At 33.7% G+C, this 18,770-nt stretch overlaps 3 protein-coding genes across 5 annotated transcripts; 1 reads left to right on the top strand and 2 right to left on the bottom strand.

Annotated features, from left to right (window-relative positions):
• LOC18599274 (ER membrane protein complex subunit 10) lies at window positions 28-7,263 on the bottom strand. The gene is made up of 8 exons (XM_007029175.2): window positions 6,849-7,263; window positions 5,194-5,256; window positions 5,003-5,098; window positions 4,239-4,286; window positions 2,258-2,329; window positions 1,043-1,101; window positions 664-754; window positions 28-576 (listed from the first exon to the last, which is right to left on the bottom strand). Exons 1-8 carry the CDS (start codon window positions 7,161-7,163, stop codon window positions 418-420), a joined length of 903 nt encoding a protein of 300 aa, XP_007029237.2. The 5' UTR covers window positions 7,164-7,263; the 3' UTR covers window positions 28-417.
• LOC18599275 (putative RNA-binding protein Luc7-like 1) lies at window positions 8,858-16,068 on the top strand. Of its 3 annotated transcripts, XM_018122036.1 has the most exons (14): window positions 8,861-9,173; window positions 9,982-10,034; window positions 10,422-10,590; window positions 10,693-10,756; window positions 11,810-11,889; window positions 12,053-12,206; window positions 12,578-12,639; window positions 12,817-12,879; window positions 13,595-13,653; window positions 13,972-14,053; window positions 15,108-15,154; window positions 15,275-15,520; window positions 15,782-15,844; window positions 15,919-16,068. In XM_018122036.1, exons 1-13 carry the CDS (start codon window positions 9,027-9,029, stop codon window positions 15,795-15,797), a joined length of 1,242 nt encoding a protein of 413 aa, XP_017977525.1. In that variant the 5' UTR covers window positions 8,861-9,026; the 3' UTR covers window positions 15,798-15,844; window positions 15,919-16,068. The 3 variants fall into 3 exon arrangements, with proteins under 3 accessions (XP_017977526.1, XP_017977525.1, XP_017977524.1); XM_018122035.1 differs by having other exon boundaries at window positions 8,862-9,173; window positions 15,782-16,068; XM_018122037.1 differs by lacking the exons at window positions 15,275-15,520; window positions 15,782-15,844; window positions 15,919-16,068 and adding an exon at window positions 14,345-14,400 and having other exon boundaries at window positions 8,858-9,173.
• Window positions 16,866-17,815, bottom strand: LOC18599276 (protein TIC 20-II, chloroplastic). Its single transcript, XM_018120722.1, has one exon. The coding sequence runs from the start codon at window positions 17,715-17,717 to the stop codon at window positions 17,106-17,108; it is 612 nt and encodes a 203-aa protein (XP_017976211.1). The 5' UTR covers window positions 17,718-17,815; the 3' UTR covers window positions 16,866-17,105.

Raw genomic sequence — 18,770 nt, forward strand, 5'->3', positions numbered from 1 at the left:
AAAACCAATATAAGAAAAATTGTAAAAAGAAAAAAAAATCAATACCCCTAAATCTTGCCATATCACTAAAACATAGGACATGATTCAATGATCAATGGGATTATCACATAAAATATTTCTGATTTCAGAGGAAAAAGAAAAAGGCAAACCAACTAAGTTGTTTGTCCTCGATTAATTTTTCTAAGACTAAAAGTAAAATTGCATGGTTATTCATGCAAAATCAGAGAATTTCCTGGAATTTTCCCTTTACTGATCTTCCTCATTACATGGCTTGAGTTACCACTACAGCATGGAGAGTATAAAACATCCATAACGATCTTCATGCAATTGAAGAACCCTAGTAGAAATGAATCTCAACTCTGTCCCCAATGGATTTCCAGTGTACTTCCAAATGGGTATACATTAGCAACCTTATCATCATCTTCTACGCACAGCAGAACTAGGCCCACGCTGCACCGCTCCACCTGATGGCTGCCCTTGAGCAGGTACTTGGCCAGCAGCCTGTTCCTCAGGCAAATTCATTGCTTGTGTTATGGCATTCATGACGATGAGTCCCAGAGGGATCAAATACATCCACTGATATGCATATTTCAATGATCAGACTAAAGAAAATTTATGGTAAAGGCTAACAAAAGAATTAGTTTATACAGTTTGACTACTCACGTATTTAGCCCAGAAAGACCTTTCAGGTGGCGGCACAACTTCACCTTCTCCATTCTCACCACCAAGAATTTCTTCAGTAAAGACAGGAGCTCTATAAAATAGAATGAGACATAGTCAATGCAACCTAACTATGCTACAATTATCAACCAGAAATGAAACAAAAGATGTTGAGATTTTCCAAAATAGCACCTATATCGTATATTCAAAAGTGAAGAGAAAAGCTTGTACTGCATTCTTTTCTGAACAGAATTGATATTAAAGAAACATAGTTTAATGATCTCAATTTGAGAGAGATACTAACAAAGTATTCTGTTTTCCCTGAACAGATAATACCGATGTTGAAAAAAAACTAGAAAGAACAACTTTAAAAGCAGCATACCTTGGTGCCTGCTCACTGTTCTTCAAAACTGTATGTGAGTTGAAGGACCACTTTGCAGGCTGAAATAGAGATTATAAAATGCAAATAAAGGTATCATTATGCAACAAAATTTTTTTTCAAAGAAAAGCATCTCCTCTCATCTTCTTCAAGGTTCAACCATATCAATACATTCACAATTGAACTTTACATTTAACACAAGTTGATGCAGGTCTAAAAAACTCAAACAACTACATATGCTGAATGCTAAAACTCACTAATAAGCTAAAGTCACAGTTATGTTAAGTAGCAGTTTTAAATACTTGATCAGCTTACAGGTGCTGAAGGCAAAACTCTCTCCTATGGTAAACTAGAAATATTTTGATGAAACAAAGCTCTTTGAAAATAGCAACGAAAAGATGACATACAAGTTCATCTACATACAGGTCAGGCTTCGTAAAATCAACTTCATATTAGTTAATTGGACTCCATTTGGTTGTTGCATTTGTTACATCCTTTTAACTATTTGCTTTTGCTTCCTCAAAATTTGCTAAAAGGACAAAGCTAATTCATATTTGATTAAAAGCGAGCAACAAGCTGAAATGCAACAAATTTTCAAACAGAATTGTTCCATATGAAAGTAAAACCATGGATTTTCTTCTTCAGAAAAGTGAATTTTTCTTTTTGTATCTAAATGCACTCTTTTTTCATTTAGATTCTAGAGGCCTTGCAATTAGAAATAATTCACTTTTCTTTTAGGTTCAATCATCCTTTTGATTATTTACTGAATTGGCTTACTTTTATTTAAGTATTGATACTCCACATTCATCTGCATGGGACATCAAAATGAAGCTAGCATGTAAACCAAAAATGGAATGTTCCATAACTTTTAAGGGCAAGCATAGTATAGAAAAATTTTCCATGCTTTTCGTTCATGCCATATGTTGGTTAAAGGATGTTGCAAGAATAAAAGCAAAATTATCAGAGCAACTAACCATCAGGTTATGCAGACTAAGCATAATTATTTCATAATTCATGGTGGTTGACATAATTGTGGTTCCCCTAAATTGAGAGAAATTAGTGGCTATCCCTAGCAACTTAGAATCAGGCTCAAAGTTGATAGAACCATACAGTATAAAAGCAACGACAGCCAAACATTTACAGGGGAGGAAGAGGTTTCTGTACTGTGCTCAATTAACAGGGAAGAAATACCAGACTAAGAGCTCAATCCTGACTTACAAGTTTCAAATTCCGAGGATATGGGCATGACCCAGGGGAACCATAATTGACTGCCAAAACATTTATACCCTCCTGTAAACAAGAGCAATGAAAAGGGAAGAGATTAACAATGATTGGGCAGTCAGGTCCACATCAATCAGGAAAGATATTATATGAACTAGCAATTTGACATCTTTAGATATCTCGAAACGTTCCAAGTATAAAATATGGTACAGAAATGTGCATTAGTACAGCCATAAAACCAAAAAAAGCATGGTTAACAAAGAGTCTGGATGGCACTTCTTATATTTGATATGGCTTCCTTCTAAAATTGACTTTATGCTGCGTGTTAATTTTGTTTTGCTCTTACATTATCAACTACTACTACATACAGAGTAAATATGGTGCAAACAAGTATACATCATATGCCTGTGTAAGCAGCAAAAGCCATAAACCAAATAAAGCACAGATAACAAAGAGTCCAGATGGAAATTCTTATATTTGAAATGTCTTCCTTCTAAAATTTACTTTATCTTTCCCGTAATTTTTTTTTGCTCTTATATTATCAACTACTACTACATGCACAGAAAGTAATAATGGTGCAAACAAGCACGCAAAATATGCACATCTAAGCAGCATAAATTTCGGAGTAGTTCACACACAAACCAAACTTATATCTCAACAAATGCTATCACAAGAAGTCATTATGAAGGCAAAACAAAGTGTCAGATGAACTGCACAAATTAACACATCAAAACCTAGAATAAAAAAGACATTCTATCTGTTTCCAATGAGCCATACAACAGGAAAGCCTATTAATAACCTGATATCCTCAAGAGACCAAATGAAATGCCATCCTGCACTCTAAAATGCTATATAATGATACAGGTAAATAATGCTAAAGTCTGCTTGGTTTATGGTTTGATTATATAGCTACAAAAACAATGGAATCATTCTTACCCAAATGCAGTTGCTTTTTCAAAAAAAAAAAAAAAGCCTTGTTGCTTGGATGTCATTGCAAAAGGAAAAAGTAACTAAAGGCAAAAAGACAGAAAAAATCAAACTTTTAAATGTTTGGGGCAGGGGTAATATCAAGAAGTAGGAACAAGTAAGCACATGCTGAAGAAATTAAAATTCTAATGAGAACATCATCTACCATCTAATGACAGTTTAACCAAAATAGTACAGCATGGCATTCATGATAACCAGCTCCATTAATGGGCTAACCATCTGTTTTGCCTTTTTGCCAATTTTAGCATCCAATTCCAAGATAACAGTCAAAAGTTGAAAGAGAAGGACTGAAACCAAATAAAATTGTTCAGAGTTCTGTATTCTTGATCACAGTTGAGCACCTATATCTCAAATGGCACTTGACCCACTCTCAATTATGGACAATTCTGAGAACCTAAATCCAGATATTTGCATTCCATTTGGTTAGTATCATGCATATATATATCAGCACTATTCGAGGTTCAAAAAAGAGAACAAGAGCAGATTTCAGAAACAGAGAGAACTTAAATCATAGGTTCATTCATGTTTGATTAATCCTCTGATTGCAAATGCAGTTGCCAAGATTCAGTAATGGTGTCACCAAAATATGAATAAGACCTATGCTGATCTGCATCCTAATTCAATGACAAGAAATTTCACAAGGGCACATGAAAATCTAGAACCATTAGGGCTCTATTAAAGAAGTAATTCTTGGAGACAACAGAGCACAAGTTTATAGAGACTTCATCTACATGCGGCTTTAAAAGAACTGCAGAAGTTTTTCATTTTTTTTGGTTACTCCTTGAACTCCCAGCAAAAGATTCATCAGAACTACTGCATTCTTATTAACTGTTAATTTAATCCCCCGATAAAGTATAGTCACCATCACATAAAAGGAACATTCAGGCACACATACAAAGAAAGAGAGAGAGAGAAGAGAGAGAACAGAAGAGAATAATTAAGTGAGAACATCGAGAAATAATCAATTTTTGTCACTGAAGTTGAAAATTACCATGTGTATTACAAAATGCTCATCCAAACCCTCCCTCGGAAGACATCTCTGCAGATAAACAAAAAGAACAGTAAGAACCATACAAAAGAGTGAAAGAAATAAAGAATTGACATCAGAGTAGCTCGGTGTCTAATTGAATACAATAAAAGTGCCATGTCTATTTTCCCCTCTCTTTATTTCCACTTGAAACTAGAGCTCCACGATACAAACCAAATTCCTATTTGTCAGTTCTTCATTTTCCTCCTTAGTATGACCATATGACGATGAAGCTCCAAATTAAAAACAAAATTCCAATTTTAATTTTTTATCAGCATTGCTTTACATTACAAATTATTGAGTTTCTTTAAAAAGCAATATCTAAAGGAATAAGAAGAAATACTTTTATGAAAACAGTAAGAAGAAAAATTGGGAAAAAAAAAAAACACATATCATCAATAGCTTAAGACAATGAGTTTATTCTGATTTAATAGTTCAGTACAGAGGCATTTGAAAAAGGTGGTCAGATTTAAAACTTTTTCCGTCCAAAAACATAATTTGCACAAACTTTTAGTATTACAGATTTCACCTTAAGAGAAGAAGTCAAACCCTGGCTGTATATAAACTAAAAGAACAGGATAATGTAGGCAGAGCAGTTAAGCCTTTCAAGCTTCTTCAAATGACCTTAACTACAGAAAGAAAAGGGACCAAAAATTCCAATAGCAAAAGCATAAACCAATAATATTAGATATTTCAACAAACAAGCCGAAGCAAACAGTGGCACTTACTGCTTTCACTGATGAAATAATAAAATCCCTCCCTGGCGGACTCAAAACATTAGATGGAAGTCTTATCCTATAGAAGTCATCACTTTCAAGCAGATTCTGCAAGAAAGTATTAAAACTCAAAGCATTGGCAAAATGGCTACTCACAAAGAAACAAAGCAAGTAAATTAGAAATTTATATAATGTGCAATTACTTTGAACTTTTCCTTCTCCTCATCAGTGAAGCTGTTCCTTGAAAATCGTAGCTTTGTAAGTGTCTGTTACAAAGAAGAAACAAGTCAATTCAAAATTCTACTAGAGCTTTTCCCAACAATAAAAGAAAATGACAACATGTGCAACGGAAAGTCAGTTCAGGATTATAGGAACTTAAGTCATTCCAAACATTAGGTCAAGGATCATAGGAACTTCATTTGGTTGCTGAGAAATGGAGGGAGAAAGGAGAAAAGAACTAATTATTCTACACTAAAGATTATAAATTTACTTGGTATTGCCAATAATAGATGCCACCACTTACCTAAGCCCCTTATTAGCTATACTGATCTCACAATTTACTTAATGACTTTTGTCAAATGGATTTTGGGGTAGCAGGTGTTACAAGCCAAGCTGCTAGCAAGAAATTGAAAAATAAAGACCTTAGGCTTCAGTAAAATCCACTGTAATACTAATGACCTTTCCAACATCAGTCCAATCCCCACTTTTAAGATATAGTAAGAAACCAAGTACTAGTTCAGTCCATCAGACCCTTAAATTTCAAAAACTCATAGGCCTTTCTCTTTGACAAGGATTAATACCAAACTTGCCACTGTACAATGTCTCAATATTAAATATTGTCATCATACTCCAATTACATTAAATTTTGCTGGCATAGTTTTATTTGGTTGATTTTAGGCAAAAATTAACAGTGAAGGAATGTTCCATGGAATATTCTATTTATGCAATTTAAATTAGTTTGAAGAAGTAGAAATATGACATGAAATTTCACATTGGACATAATATAGACATGGCAATTGTTGCCACATTATTTTCTTTAGTATTTTTTACTACGAAGTAATTTTTTTCTATCTTGTTACCTCCATCTCATATAACAATCTGAGATAACAGTTACACCACCTCACATTCACTATTGCATTATTTTTTATCCAAATTTGAGTCAAAATAAACGTAAAACATCAAAATTCAACTTGAATGAAGTGCAATAACAAAATTCAACATTGAGCATACTATAGTGACAAATTTGGTGTTTATCCCTTTTAACATAGTTAGGTTGACATTATAATTTCTTCCCACAAGACGTAGCTGCGTTCCTATGGTAGCAGCGTCCACCCCACAAGCTGACTCGATTCTCTTATTCCTTTAAAAACTAAGCTTCTGTTTGCTTGTTACTTTTTGGTTCTCGAAGCAAAAGGCAAAAAAGCACATTGGGATATAAAAGTTAAATAATATTTTTGACTTACTAAAATTAATATTGCAAATTTTTTGAAAAAACAAAATGCATGATTTTACTTTAATACAGAATATTATGTTAGAATTCACATTTTAGTCGTTTTTTTAATTTTTAATCAACTATGATTTGACTTTAAACCATTTGCTTTTAATTCTAGCACCCTTATAGGAAGCAAAAGTAAAACCCAAACAAAGCCCAAGTATGATGCATTGATAGATGTCAATAAAACTGAAATGATCAAAATTGCTTTTTTAAGGCATGTAATTCAGATATAAATTAATCAGGATTTGAATGAAACTTTAGAGCACAATTCTCATGGGGTTGAGATTTGCAAATAAAACAATGCATTAAGACAATGAAAAGTCAAATTTTGCATCAAATAGAAAAAGGGAAAAGCAAGTAAACCTGGCCACCATGGCTCCAAGTTTTGAGGCGGGCGGAGAAAGTGCCAGCGGGAGTGAAATCGGAGTCACCGAAAGCGTGGTCAAGAGAGAACTGGATCTTAGAATCAGAGTCGAGATCCGAATGCCTCTTCCGGGTCGGAGTTGTGACGGGTTGGGATCGGCTTGGAATGGGTTCAGGGGACCGAGGCTGGGGAGCCCCCTCGAGTCCGAACTCTTCGTCGTCAACGAGGAGCTCATCGGATTGGAATCCCAGTGAAGGAAACGACAAGAGAGAGAGTGTGAGGATGAAAGCTACTATGACTTCGGTCGTCTTCATCGTTGCCGTCTGCTTCCTTCGTTTTCTCTAAGAGAGTTTTTGCGTTTTAATTAGTAATTAATCGTTGGAGGAAACTTTTGTGTCGTTTTGGCTCGGTTAAGATGCGAGTAGACTGTAGGCGAAGTAAGCTCCGTTTGGTGGTGGCCTAGAACCAACGTTTTGACTACTGGATCCGTTATTGAACCGGATCAATTTTCGGTTCAACCGGTTTCATTAAGGGATTTAATTAACAAATAATATAGTATTTAGAAAAAAAATATGTTTTAGTTTTGAAATCAGTGTCAAACACTAGGCATGTCTTATGTATCTATAATAATTAATATTAAAATTTACCTAACTCTTTATTGTCATGACACCTCATAAAAATATATTAAGATCGATATATTATCGAATCAATATATATTTTTTTTGTGTATGAGTAAAAGAGTCAATGTAATAACAGTATTATATAATTAATTAAGAAAATATATCATAAACTTTATATTGAAAAGATATGAAAATGTAATAATATCTAAAAATATGCATCTCAAATAGGATTATATAAAAAGGATTCCTACAAATACATATATTATATGTATAAATATAGGCACACTTTTTTTTTTTTGCGTTAGCTTTTGTTAAAACAATTAGCAAGAACAAAGGAAAAATTAGTATAAGCTAAAATGAGACGTGACAGCTTCCATAAAAGAGCATGTAATTCACCCCAAAGGCAGAGGCAAATACAAAACTCTCTTTAAGAAAAACAAATGGAATTCCAATTTTACTTTGTGGAACTCGTATTGATAAATAAAATAATAATCCTACAACTTTCGATAGGAAATAGAAATGCTTTACGATACGTAGGGAAGCTAACAATAAATATGACAAATTCAATACTTGAAATACCAAGCTAATTTTAAAGCCCGCTATATTGCCAAAGAGAATAACATTTTAATTTAAATTTGATGGACTAATTCATGTTAATCTCATAGATGACAATAGATACTCTTTAATCGAGTATTCGACCAACTTATATAAGATAAATATATTTTATATTTAAGTTTGTGACGAATTTGGATAATTGAATACTTAATAAATATTCATTTGCACAATCACTTGTTTAAATATATTCAAATGATTAATTAATAATAAATAAGGTATTAGAGTTCAAGTTTGGATGCAAAATTTTAAAAATAATCAAATAATTATAAAAATTGAATATTCTACCTATTAATAGATTTCAGATAAAATATTTCAAAATTGTCGAATATTCAACTTGTTGAAAACCCTAATTCCTCTTGATCAAACTAACTGTAGTATATCACATTATGGAAATGATCAAAGGCTAGGTTTGGAATTGTTGGATATGATTGCTGGCCATAATATCGGAGCTGGGAGGACTACTTCTTAATTTAGATTTGATGGAGAATACAAAGCTATTGAATCTGTTCATTTTCGTCTGGTAAATTTAACTGTGTAGGGTATCTTCAATACTTTTATTATTTTTTCTCGATATTCTGTTGGTTATAATTTGTTCTTCTTGTTGTATACAAAATAAAGCCAAAAATAGTTGCGGACTAAATTAAAACTCACAACAAATTAAAGGAACGAAGTGCAATTCAAGAAGACAAAAGTGAAAAACATAAAAGTATTCATCCCTTACTTTAAAATATAAGAAACTCCAAGGGCATATGCATAAAGCAAAATCCATCAGAGCCCCCAAAAATACTCGACCCTAAAACAACAAACCCTAGAAAAAGTCTCTCTTAACTGTTCTGCGAGAGAAGAAAAAAGAGACAAAGAAGAGAGTGTTTTAGCTCAAATATTCCCCTTTCACTTTCCGAGAGAAAGAGAAGGAGGGGAAATCGACCAAAAGAGAAGAAAATGGACGCAATGAGGAAACAGCTCGATGTGCTTATGGGAGCTAATCGAAATGGCGACGTAAGGGAAGTAAATCGCAAGTACTACGATCGCGATGTTTGCCGTCTCTTTTTGTCCGGCCTTTGCCCTCACGAGCTCTTCCAATTAACGGTACTTGGAAAAAAATTTAACTATTGATTCCTTAGTTTCTTTTCGCTTCGTTAATTAGTAGTTATGAAGATTCACTTTGTTTTGATCAACCCTAATCTGTGTTTTTCATTATGTTTTTCTAAAAAGGATTGTGAAAGGTTGATAAATTGTAGTTTAGTGAGAGATTTTTCTTTGATTTGTGGAGTGATAGATGTAAGGGAAGCGAAGGCTTGGAAAGTCTTTTGATTTCTGTGAAAATATGTTGGAAGGATATGCATGGAAGCTTAATTCTGTATTTTTTTAAGTACCAGTACTAGTTTATGCTATTTGTTTAGCTTCTGTCGGGTTGTTCTACTAGTTTTTTGCCTAGCAACGAAAATGTAAAAAGTGTGTCTGAATACTGAAGCTAATTAAAAGTTTGACATTTTTATATATAGGAAAAATGCATGATTTTACTTTTTCATAGGATGATAGTGCTGCATATTAGCCATTTCTTTTTCATTTTTAATCAAATATGATTTTTCTTTTGCTTTTAATAACTTTTAAGGAAGCAAATAAAACTTCACTAAAAGTTTTCCATTGACGTCTAGGGAAGAACAAAGGATTATGACGCTAAATTTTTGAAATCATTTATTGCTAAAGATGCTATTTGTATTCAGTTACATGGTAGGTCAATTGTGGCCATCATTAGCTAGGTTTTGACTGTTTAATGTTCAGCTTTAGTACCATGCTGGAATGGAGCTCTTGATGTTGGTTTTCTAGTTTTTCTGAGTGAAGTTATTATGTTCTTAACATTGCTGATCTAAATTTGTTTCTTATCTGGTCTCAGAAAATGGATATGGGGCCATGCCCAAAGGTCCACTCTTTGCAGCTGAGGAAAGAGTATCCTTTTAACTCTTACTGTTATCAATCAGTTGTAATGACATAACATTGTTAGTAATGTCTGACATGTACTCTCTTGAGCCCTGGAGTACATCAGTAGGTATTCTTTAGTCATAAATTTTAATGGCGAGGTCTCTATCATGTTGCTCAGACTTGGTTGCAAGTGTTGGACGTGGGTATGTTTGACTTTTATTTCCAACATATCTTCAACCAGCCTCTAGTTTGAACTTTAAAGTATTTGATATGTTTCTAACATGGCTATGTTAAAAGAAAGAAGAGTCTGAGTGGCATGCTAATGGACCATTAGCAGATGGCGTATCCTTATGCTATAAAGCAATAAGGTCTGGTAGATTGTATGTGTGTATTTGTTTGCTTAACTCTTTCTAGATATGAAGAAGCCAAGGCAAAAGGTGTTGATAACTATGACAGAGAATTGGAAGATGCCATTGATAGACTCATTGTTGAGTGTGATAGGAAAATTGGCAGAGCTCTAAAGCGTCTTGAAGATGAGGATGCCAAAGCTGCTATTGCTATATCAGTTTCTGATGTTACACAGGTGAGGCCAAGTTCCTTAATGCACCTTCTTAGTTTTATCTGATGTTATTCCTTTTTTTTTTTTTTTGTGGATTCTGAAAAATTATTGTTGTTGACATTGCAGACGCCTGAAGTACTTGAGCTGTCAAAGCAAATAAAGGAGAAACTGAAAGAAGCTGATCAACATGGTAATGTGTATTTGAACTGGCATGGGAATTATTTTTTGCTTGAACATATTTCATGATGTGATTAATTGTTATTTTAAGCCTTTTAATATTCTGCAGATGGAAAATGACCTTAGCAAACATCAGACTTTTATATATTATGATTAGGATCTTATTGCTTAACCATTCATGACTTCAATTCAGTTTAAATTACTCAATTTCTGACACTATGTTTAAGAATTTATTTCATTTTTATTCTTATGTACGTATGTTTCTTTTCTTGCATGTTCATGTCTTACAGTCATAGGAGGCCAACTTAGTGTGTTGTTGTTAAGAAATCATGGTTTCTTCCTCTAAAGAATTTGTCTTAGGTGCCATCCAATTGACTGTTGAGGCTTTAGTTGAATGTTTTGATAGGTTTTACAGATTTATAGGTTTCATGTAGAGAGGATGAACTGTTTTGGTGCGTTGACTTTATTCTCCCCCCTATGTTTTAACTTTAAGGTGCTTTTAGTAGCTTATAGATGGAATGAAGTGAAAAGTCACTGTTTAAGGGTGCTTCTAAACAGGGAGATTTGGATGGGTACTTTAGAATCATATATTTTTGGATGGATTCAGCAGAAAATTCAAAGTTTTGTTTTTTAATTATATATAGGGTTATTATTTAGCCGAGATATCTGGTAAATCATCTAGATCATATGGTAGTGTGTAAAATAGCAGAGGGATGAATAATAGACTGATACTTTATTTCTCCTTGGTTTAAAGGCACATTTATAGGTTGTAATAATTTATGAAAGTTTTCTTTTGGTAAAGAGTTAAGCATGTTGAAACTGAGTGTTAATGATGTGTTTAGTCTATAAATTTGCAATTTTCTAGTAAAATAGATTGAAAGTATGTGTATGCATGTGTGGGTTTTTAATTCTGAAAAAGAAGTGTGAACTATCATTGGCATTTGTTTGCTTGAAATTCTTAATGGCTCATTTCCTTGCAATTGTCTGCAGTTTGTCTGGAATTACTGATTGTAATGGAAGAATTTTATAAATTTTCCACTCATACATGGTTGCTTTTGTTATGCAGATCTTGAAGGCAAGACAGATCTTAAGATTCGAGCTCTGGAAGAAGTAGAAGAACTTAGAACCAAAAGAGCAGACAAGCAGGTATATTATAGTTTTTTTGGAGTTTTAGGAATTAAAACCAGTGAAAATGATAATGCTATGAATGAAATTTCTTGATTTGTGCTGTGTGGGTAGTTCTGATCTTGATTCTAAGATTGTAATCTGACTCTTGCATTGCACCTGTGACATTTTTTGCTTGGGATAGTCCATGCTGCTTTTGGATGCATTCAACAAAGATAGAGCATCGCTGCCTCAACCCCTCCCAAATCCACCAGCATTGGCACCTCTACCTGTACCTGCACCTGATCCCCGTACGCAGGAGATGATCAATGAGAAGCTAAAGAAAGCAGAAGATCTTGGTAAAGTATTTTTTTATCAAACTTCGTAATGATATCTCAACTTAAAACTTAAATCGGTTATGCTTGTATGTTTATGGATTGATAATGGCCATATTTAAGTTAGTTGTTTTTGAAATTAACAATTTGACCACTTTTTGCTTATGTTCTGTGCATTTTTGCCTCTATTTCGTTTTTCTTCTGATAGAAACTGCTAGCCCTTTATTGATGAGTTGAGTTCTGAGCATATTCCTTGAGATAAGGATTTATGCTTGTTATTTTCTGTTTTAGTAATTTGTAAATGTAGTAACCAATGTTGTGCTGCTTTATTTTATTTTCTTATTTACCCAGTTTTGCTTAATTGTAGTTCTCTAAGCTTTCTGTTGATTGTTTAGGTGAGAAAGGAATGGTGGATGAAGCACAAAAAGCATTGGAAGAGGCTGAAGCGCTTAAGAAGGTTTTCAATTTCTGACTTTTGGCATCTCTTTTGTTTTCTTGAATTTTTCATATATTTGTTACTTCAATTTTCATGCTTAACTTATTTTGGCAAAGAAAAAGGCCTTTCCAGTTATCTTTTTTTATTCTTTGGCTAAATATCCTTTTTGTCTACAATGGTTTCTCCCTTTCTGTTCAGCTACCTGCCAGACAAGAGCCTGTTCTGGATTCCTCGAAGTACACAGCTGCTGATGTCCGCATCGTGAGTCCATTTTCCTATCTATCTAAACCAAATACAACTTAATATGTAAATTGGAATTAGGGTGCTGTTTGAAATCACACAGCGCACACATTGAGATGATGTTTGGAATGTAAAACTTGGTCCTGTCCATCCTGACTGTAATAATTTGCTGCACATAAATGTAAAGATGCATATGCAAGCTCAGACTTGCTGAAATTAGTTCAATGCATTGCTATAAGCAGCTTAGAATCAGAGCCTTAAAAATCAAAATGTTGAAATAGTACATGAGTTTTAGTAGCATTCTGCTTCCTCCTGCTCGGTAACTTAAAACATTTATTTGACTTCACTTTTGGATACAGAGATGTCTCTGTTCTGAGACAGGTAAGTTGGGTATATCTGCATGACTTGTTGAGCTTGGTTTTGTTTTGGTTTGTGAAAAAAAGAAAAAACAGGATACAATCATTTAAGATGATTGTTTCTTTCATAGGCTACTGCCTTAGTTCTTCCTAATTTGTTTTATGAGCTTCTTGGGTAAATTATATAAAACTAGTCATAACATACTAATACGTCCTAAAATTTGTGGATAAGACGTGATAGATTTGTGGATGATTACCCTGCATGATTCCATTCAATTCAATGATTCTAATTTCAGAGCATTTAGGTGTTGGTTGTTTTCATCTGCTGATCTGTTCTAACGTTTCCTATTTTATCCATTGAATTGCAATGGTTGGTACAGACTGATCAAAAGCTTCGTGTTTGTGACATTTGTGGAGCATTTTTGAGTGTTTATGACAGGTAAATGTTGATCCTGTCTCTCCTAGCTATTACCATGTTATTTTAGCTTGTTTTGAGGGCTTCAAAGAAATTAGTGTTTGGGGTTTCAAGTGCTTCAGCTTTTGACCCGACTATTATACCTCCTTGTCACCAGCAGGCTTTTGGGCCCAGTTTTACGAGGATAACTTTTGCAGCTACATAATGTGCGTCTTTTCTGTTTTATGTGCTTGTAGATCATGCTATTGCTAGATAATAAATTATTAGGAAGCAATTAAGTGCTTGTCTCATGTATTTTTATCTTCTGAGGTGAAGTATTTTGATTTTCTTTCTTCCTTTCAGTGACCGACGTTTAGCAGATCATTTTGGAGGCAAACTTCATTTAGGCTATATGCAAATCCGGGATAAACTAGCTGAGCTTCAGGTAAGATGATTATTTTACTCAGTAATGTTGTCTTTTTTTCATATATATAAATTAATACAAATAGGGATTGCCATGAAGATGTTCACAATTAACAGAGTTCACTTGCAACTTCTTCTGATCCCAGTGTTAACTGTTGTGTTTTAGTTATCAGATGTCATTTGAATGCTTTTTGATAGTGAATTGAATGAATTTATCAAACAGATGCTGCTGTGCTTTGTAGGATAGATCTATTTATTTATTCATCTTGTTTTGAGACATCCTTAAGTTGGTATTGTGAATATGTTGGTTCAGGTGCTGGTATAATGTTTCACATTCTTCTATACCGATTCTCAGTTAGTGTGCCCTCTGTGAGTTTTTCTAACCTCGGAGATGAATAATACCCTCCCATTTTCTAATCTTTCTGGTTATAATTTAGATACTGGACTCTGACAAACAGAGTATCCTTTCATAGATGTACCTTTGCATATTGAACTTGGGATTTGGTCAGATCTGACATACACTGGCACTCACTTATTATTAAAACACATAATGCACTTGCTGTAAGGAAACAATTAATATAGGAGAGAAAAAGAGCGGAGGAGGGGGTGGAGGAAGTAGAAGAAGAAGAAATTTGTATTCTACAAACCTAATGTACAACTCTTTACTTATGTCATTGACTGGGACTACAGAAAGTGAAATATAACTTGCAAAATAATCGAGAACTGCATGCACGATGTATTTTACACTCTGGTGCCATATGATCAAATTTAGTGCTGGTTTCCAAACTAGTTTCCGTAGTTTGTTCCATTTTGCTGCTAAGAAGATGCAGATGTTCTGAGACGGTGCATGGTGCTTTCAGTTTTGTTGCTTAAGTTATTATACGAGGTATTTGGAGGTTGTATCTGCTTTTACGTTGCTATTTTTCAGTGTAATGGTTTACGGCTTACTGATTTATGCCTACCATCAGAAAATTTCCCTTATAGTCCTTATGGCAATTACATAAAAAATTAGGTGGCGTTTTCTGTTATTTGAAGAATGTTTTCAGCAGCAGTTTCTTGGTAATTATTTTTGTCAGGAAGAAAGAAACAAGAGCCGCAAACTTGATCGGCATGATGACAGAAGGTAATTTATACCTTTTCTGGCTTTTTCTTTTTTTTTTATCTTATTTGGAAAAGGGGCCTGGTGAGATGGTTCAGTTTTCTTTCATTCTCCTCTAATAGTTCTGTGTTACTGATCAAATAGATCAAAGGAACAAAGTAGGGATTGTGACACAGAATCTAGTCGGGATCATGACCGAGGAGATAGCCGTGACCGAGGGAGGGATTATGATCGTAGGAGCAGGGACCGGGACAGGTATTATGATCGAGATCGTGGATATGATCGGGATCGTGAGAGAGATTACGAGCGCTCACGCAGTTATGATTCAAGAAGTCGTCGCAGGTCACGTTCTCGGTCTAAGGAACGTTCTAGGGATTATGATCGCCACAGGTAGTTGCTCGTTGTATAGGTCTTATAAAGCTTGTTTTCCTGCCAATTTATGCACGAATTCAGATTTTAAAATGATGATTTGATATTCTTAAGTAAATTTTCAAAGGATAGTCAACAGGGGGCTCAGCCTTATTCCTGCTGTAGATAATGATATAAAAAACATTCTGAGAGTGATGTTGATTATTCTTTAATTCTCTCTCATTTTAGGACATTGTGATAAGGTATTTGATTATTCTTTAAACTTTGTTTCTCTTTTGTCAGGCGTGATCGATACTAGATGGTTGTTGCTATCAAGTGGATGGATATGAAATCAGTGTTGTTTAGGTCAGTGGTGAAATCATGTAGGGATTAATATTTAATTGTGTGATTGTACTGATGCTTTTTGCGGAGTTTGGCAGTTTCTTCTTTTTTGCTGGATGTATCAACTGCTTCGTTTCTTGACTAAAATTTTTAAGAGGTATGTGTCACTTTTATGTTAAAAAAATTACTTTTACTGATTACTGCTGTGAATTTTCTGAAGAGCTTTTCCAAACTGCTCTTTATGCCCATATGTTCTCTTATGACGATAGATTTTTGAAGTAGAATTAATTGGTTTGTCTGCAATTGCATGCTTTAGTAAACCTACCTCTCCGAAAGGGGAAAGAAAGTAAAAGAAGAGAAATTGTGTTTGGTTGGACTTATGGACTCAACTTGGAGCCGTGAAAGGCCGAACAGTGGTTATTGTGTTATGCATCAGGGTAGAGTCAGGTGGTCATTCAGGGAACTTGTGTGGAAAAAACTCTTCAGGGTGACACTCAGATTATGGACATTTAATTTACTGTTGCCAGGGCAGGGCAGTAGTTCTAAGATAAGAACTTAATACTTTTTCCAATATGCTATGGAGGTAAGGAAAATGTAATTTAAATTATAAAAAAGTTAAATTTTTTTTAAAAAATAAAAATTTAAAATTTTACGAGAAAAAAGAGTTTGAATCTCAGAATAGGTGTGAATGGTCGGGTCTAAACTCCGAATCTGAAAACATCCATTTTCATTTGGGTAAAGACGGTACCTCTTTATTTTATTCCGCATGATATTGAACATATGTCTCAATTAAAATGAAACCTAGGTAATTTTAAGGTTCGTTTACTAGGGAAATGCGAGGCTATTAAGGCCAAAATTCGGCCTACCACTGGGCAATTTATCAACAGAAGTGGGATAGATAGATTATGTTACAATAGAGGTTACATTATAATTATTTATCAATTTTATAAACAATTACAAGTTTATAATATTGTTTTAAACTTTGATTTCATTTTATAGCAACTTTTTTTTTAAAAAAAATTAAAAGTAAATAACAAAAAGCAAGTGGCAAAAAAATCCTGCAAATCAAATTCTCTGCTACAATGTTGAGCATACAATCAAACTATTGGACTAGAATGCATGTCCCCCAAAAAGCAAATTGGAGATTGCACAGAGACAAAATTCGCCTACATATGAATAAACCTCTAATTTCAGCCGTTGCATTTAAACAGAAATGCATTCCATAAAAAACAAATTAACAAAAACAAATTTGTGGTGAGAACAGAATTATACCGTACAAACAAGCCTAAACTTGTCTACCGGCAGCATCGGCAACGAAGGGCAAGTAAGGAGTCCGACCCAGGATACTCCAAACCACTCCATAAACAAAACACAAACAACTAAACACGAAAACCCCAGTATGCCCCCACACCATCACCTGGTATCCCAACCCGGCGCGACCAGGATTCAGTATCCTCGTCAGCAACAACGGCACAATCAGCAGCACATCCAGTGTCACCGCCTGCATCGAATTGAACCTCACGTAATGGCTGAAACTCGGGTTTCGAACCACCCCCAGATACAAAGCGAAGAAGGCGACGAAGCTGGCGTAAGGGACGGATTTGTACAGGCTTAAGAGGGGTATAAGAGGGTCGAAAAGGGTACCCAATTGAGGGTATTGAATAAAGAGATAGCGGCCGTATTGGAGGGAGTTGAAGAACGGGAGAGTGTAGGCGGCGGCGGAGATTAGGCGATCTGTGGCCGGAGTTGGGTTCAGTGACATGCGGGTGATGGTGGGTCTTCGTGCAAGTCGGACCTTGGATTTTGATTGGTTCAGGAAGGTGAGATTGGGGAAGGGTTTTGGGTTTTTACGGGAAAGTTTTGGGGCTAAGTGGAGAGAGTAACAGAGAGACGCCATTTTCTTTTTCTTTCTGAGAGGAGAAAGAAAATGGACTTTTAGAGTTCAATTTTCTCGGTTCCGTGTGATAACTGCGAATTTTAGGGCTGTTCAGAGGAAAAACGCATCGTTTAGATTTGTTTTTGTCTTCGTTTTTTTTAGTTTAAATATTCTCTTTCTGTCCTATTTTCGTTCTTTTCACTTCATTTTTATTTTTAAGACATTATAAAAATTCTAATATATATATTTTTTTGATTAAAAATAATTATTCATATTTAACATAAGTGATGAAAATTAGATAAAATTTTAAGCTCGATTTGTTATTTTTTATATAAAAAATATTTTTTATAATATAATTTTTTATTTTTAATAAAAATAAAAATATGACAAAAATATGTTAGAGTATGAAATGAAAAGTATAAAATGTTAAAAAAAATAAAAAAAATTTAGAACATTTAGAAAAGGTATTGATAAAGAAAATAAAATGAGAAAGTAACATTTTATGATGTTACAATTTATATAATAAATTATTAATATGTGACAGAAAACTCTTGTGTTAAGTTTAAATATTGTGAGAATTATTTTAATTTTATTTATTGTATTTAAAATTTTTATTTTAACAAAATTTTTATTTATTATACTTATTTATTTTTGTTATGAAATATAACTTGAAAAAACAATTATAGAAAAAGTATTTAGAAGGAGTAAGGATATCTTATTCAAGTGTGTATTTACAAATAAAGTGAGAGACATAGTTATAGGCTAATAACCTATTACTTAGCTAAATTTACAAAAAAAAGATAATACAAAGGGATTAAATGGATTAATTAAATCATAATTTAATTCAATCTAATATGCATAATATAAATAGATATTTACAAAAATATTCATAAATCTCTCCATTGAATATCTATTGATATTAAGAATATACCTTAACCTTACTAGGAAAAAACTTTATGGGAAAAAAATCTGAGTGAAGAAAAATGAGTACATAATTATTTTCAAAAATATGCTTTTGAAATACTGTTTCATTAAAAACCTTATTAAGAAAATCCTAATAGGAAAAACTTTAAT

This window comes from Theobroma cacao, chromosome 5, assembly GCF_000208745.1.
Source record: "Theobroma cacao cultivar B97-61/B2 chromosome 5, Criollo_cocoa_genome_V2, whole genome shotgun sequence".
Classification (NCBI taxonomy): domain Eukaryota; kingdom Viridiplantae; phylum Streptophyta; class Magnoliopsida; order Malvales; family Malvaceae; genus Theobroma; species Theobroma cacao.

What these genes read in the sequence shown, in the direction of transcription:
- LOC18599274 (XM_007029175.2), bottom strand. Translation starts at nt 7,163, where the DNA reads ATGAAGACGACCGAAGTCATAGTAGCTTTCATCCTCACACTCTCTCTC. An exon ending in TTATTTCATCAGTGAAAGCA is followed by an intron (nt 4,287 to 5,002) that starts GTAAGTGCCACT and finishes GTTTATCTGCAG; the next exon opens with AGATGTCTTCCGAGGGAGGG. An exon ending in AGCATTTTGTAATACACATG is followed by an intron (nt 2,330 to 4,238) that starts GTAATTTTCAAC and finishes TCTTGTTTACAG; the next exon opens with GAGGGTATAAATGTTTTGGC.
- LOC18599275 (XM_018122036.1), top strand. Translation starts at nt 9,027, where the DNA reads ATGGACGCAATGAGGAAACAGCTCGATGTGCTTATGGGAGCTAATCGA. An exon ending in GAAAGAAGCTGATCAACATG is followed by an intron (nt 10,757 to 11,809) that starts GTAATGTGTATT and finishes TTTGTTATGCAG; the next exon opens with ATCTTGAAGGCAAGACAGAT. An exon ending in AAAGAAAGCAGAAGATCTTG is followed by an intron (nt 12,207 to 12,577) that starts GTAAAGTATTTT and finishes TTGATTGTTTAG; the next exon opens with GTGAGAAAGGAATGGTGGAT.
- LOC18599276 (XM_018120722.1), bottom strand. Translation starts at nt 17,717, where the DNA reads ATGGCGTCTCTCTGTTACTCTCTCCACTTAGCCCCAAAACTTTCCCGT.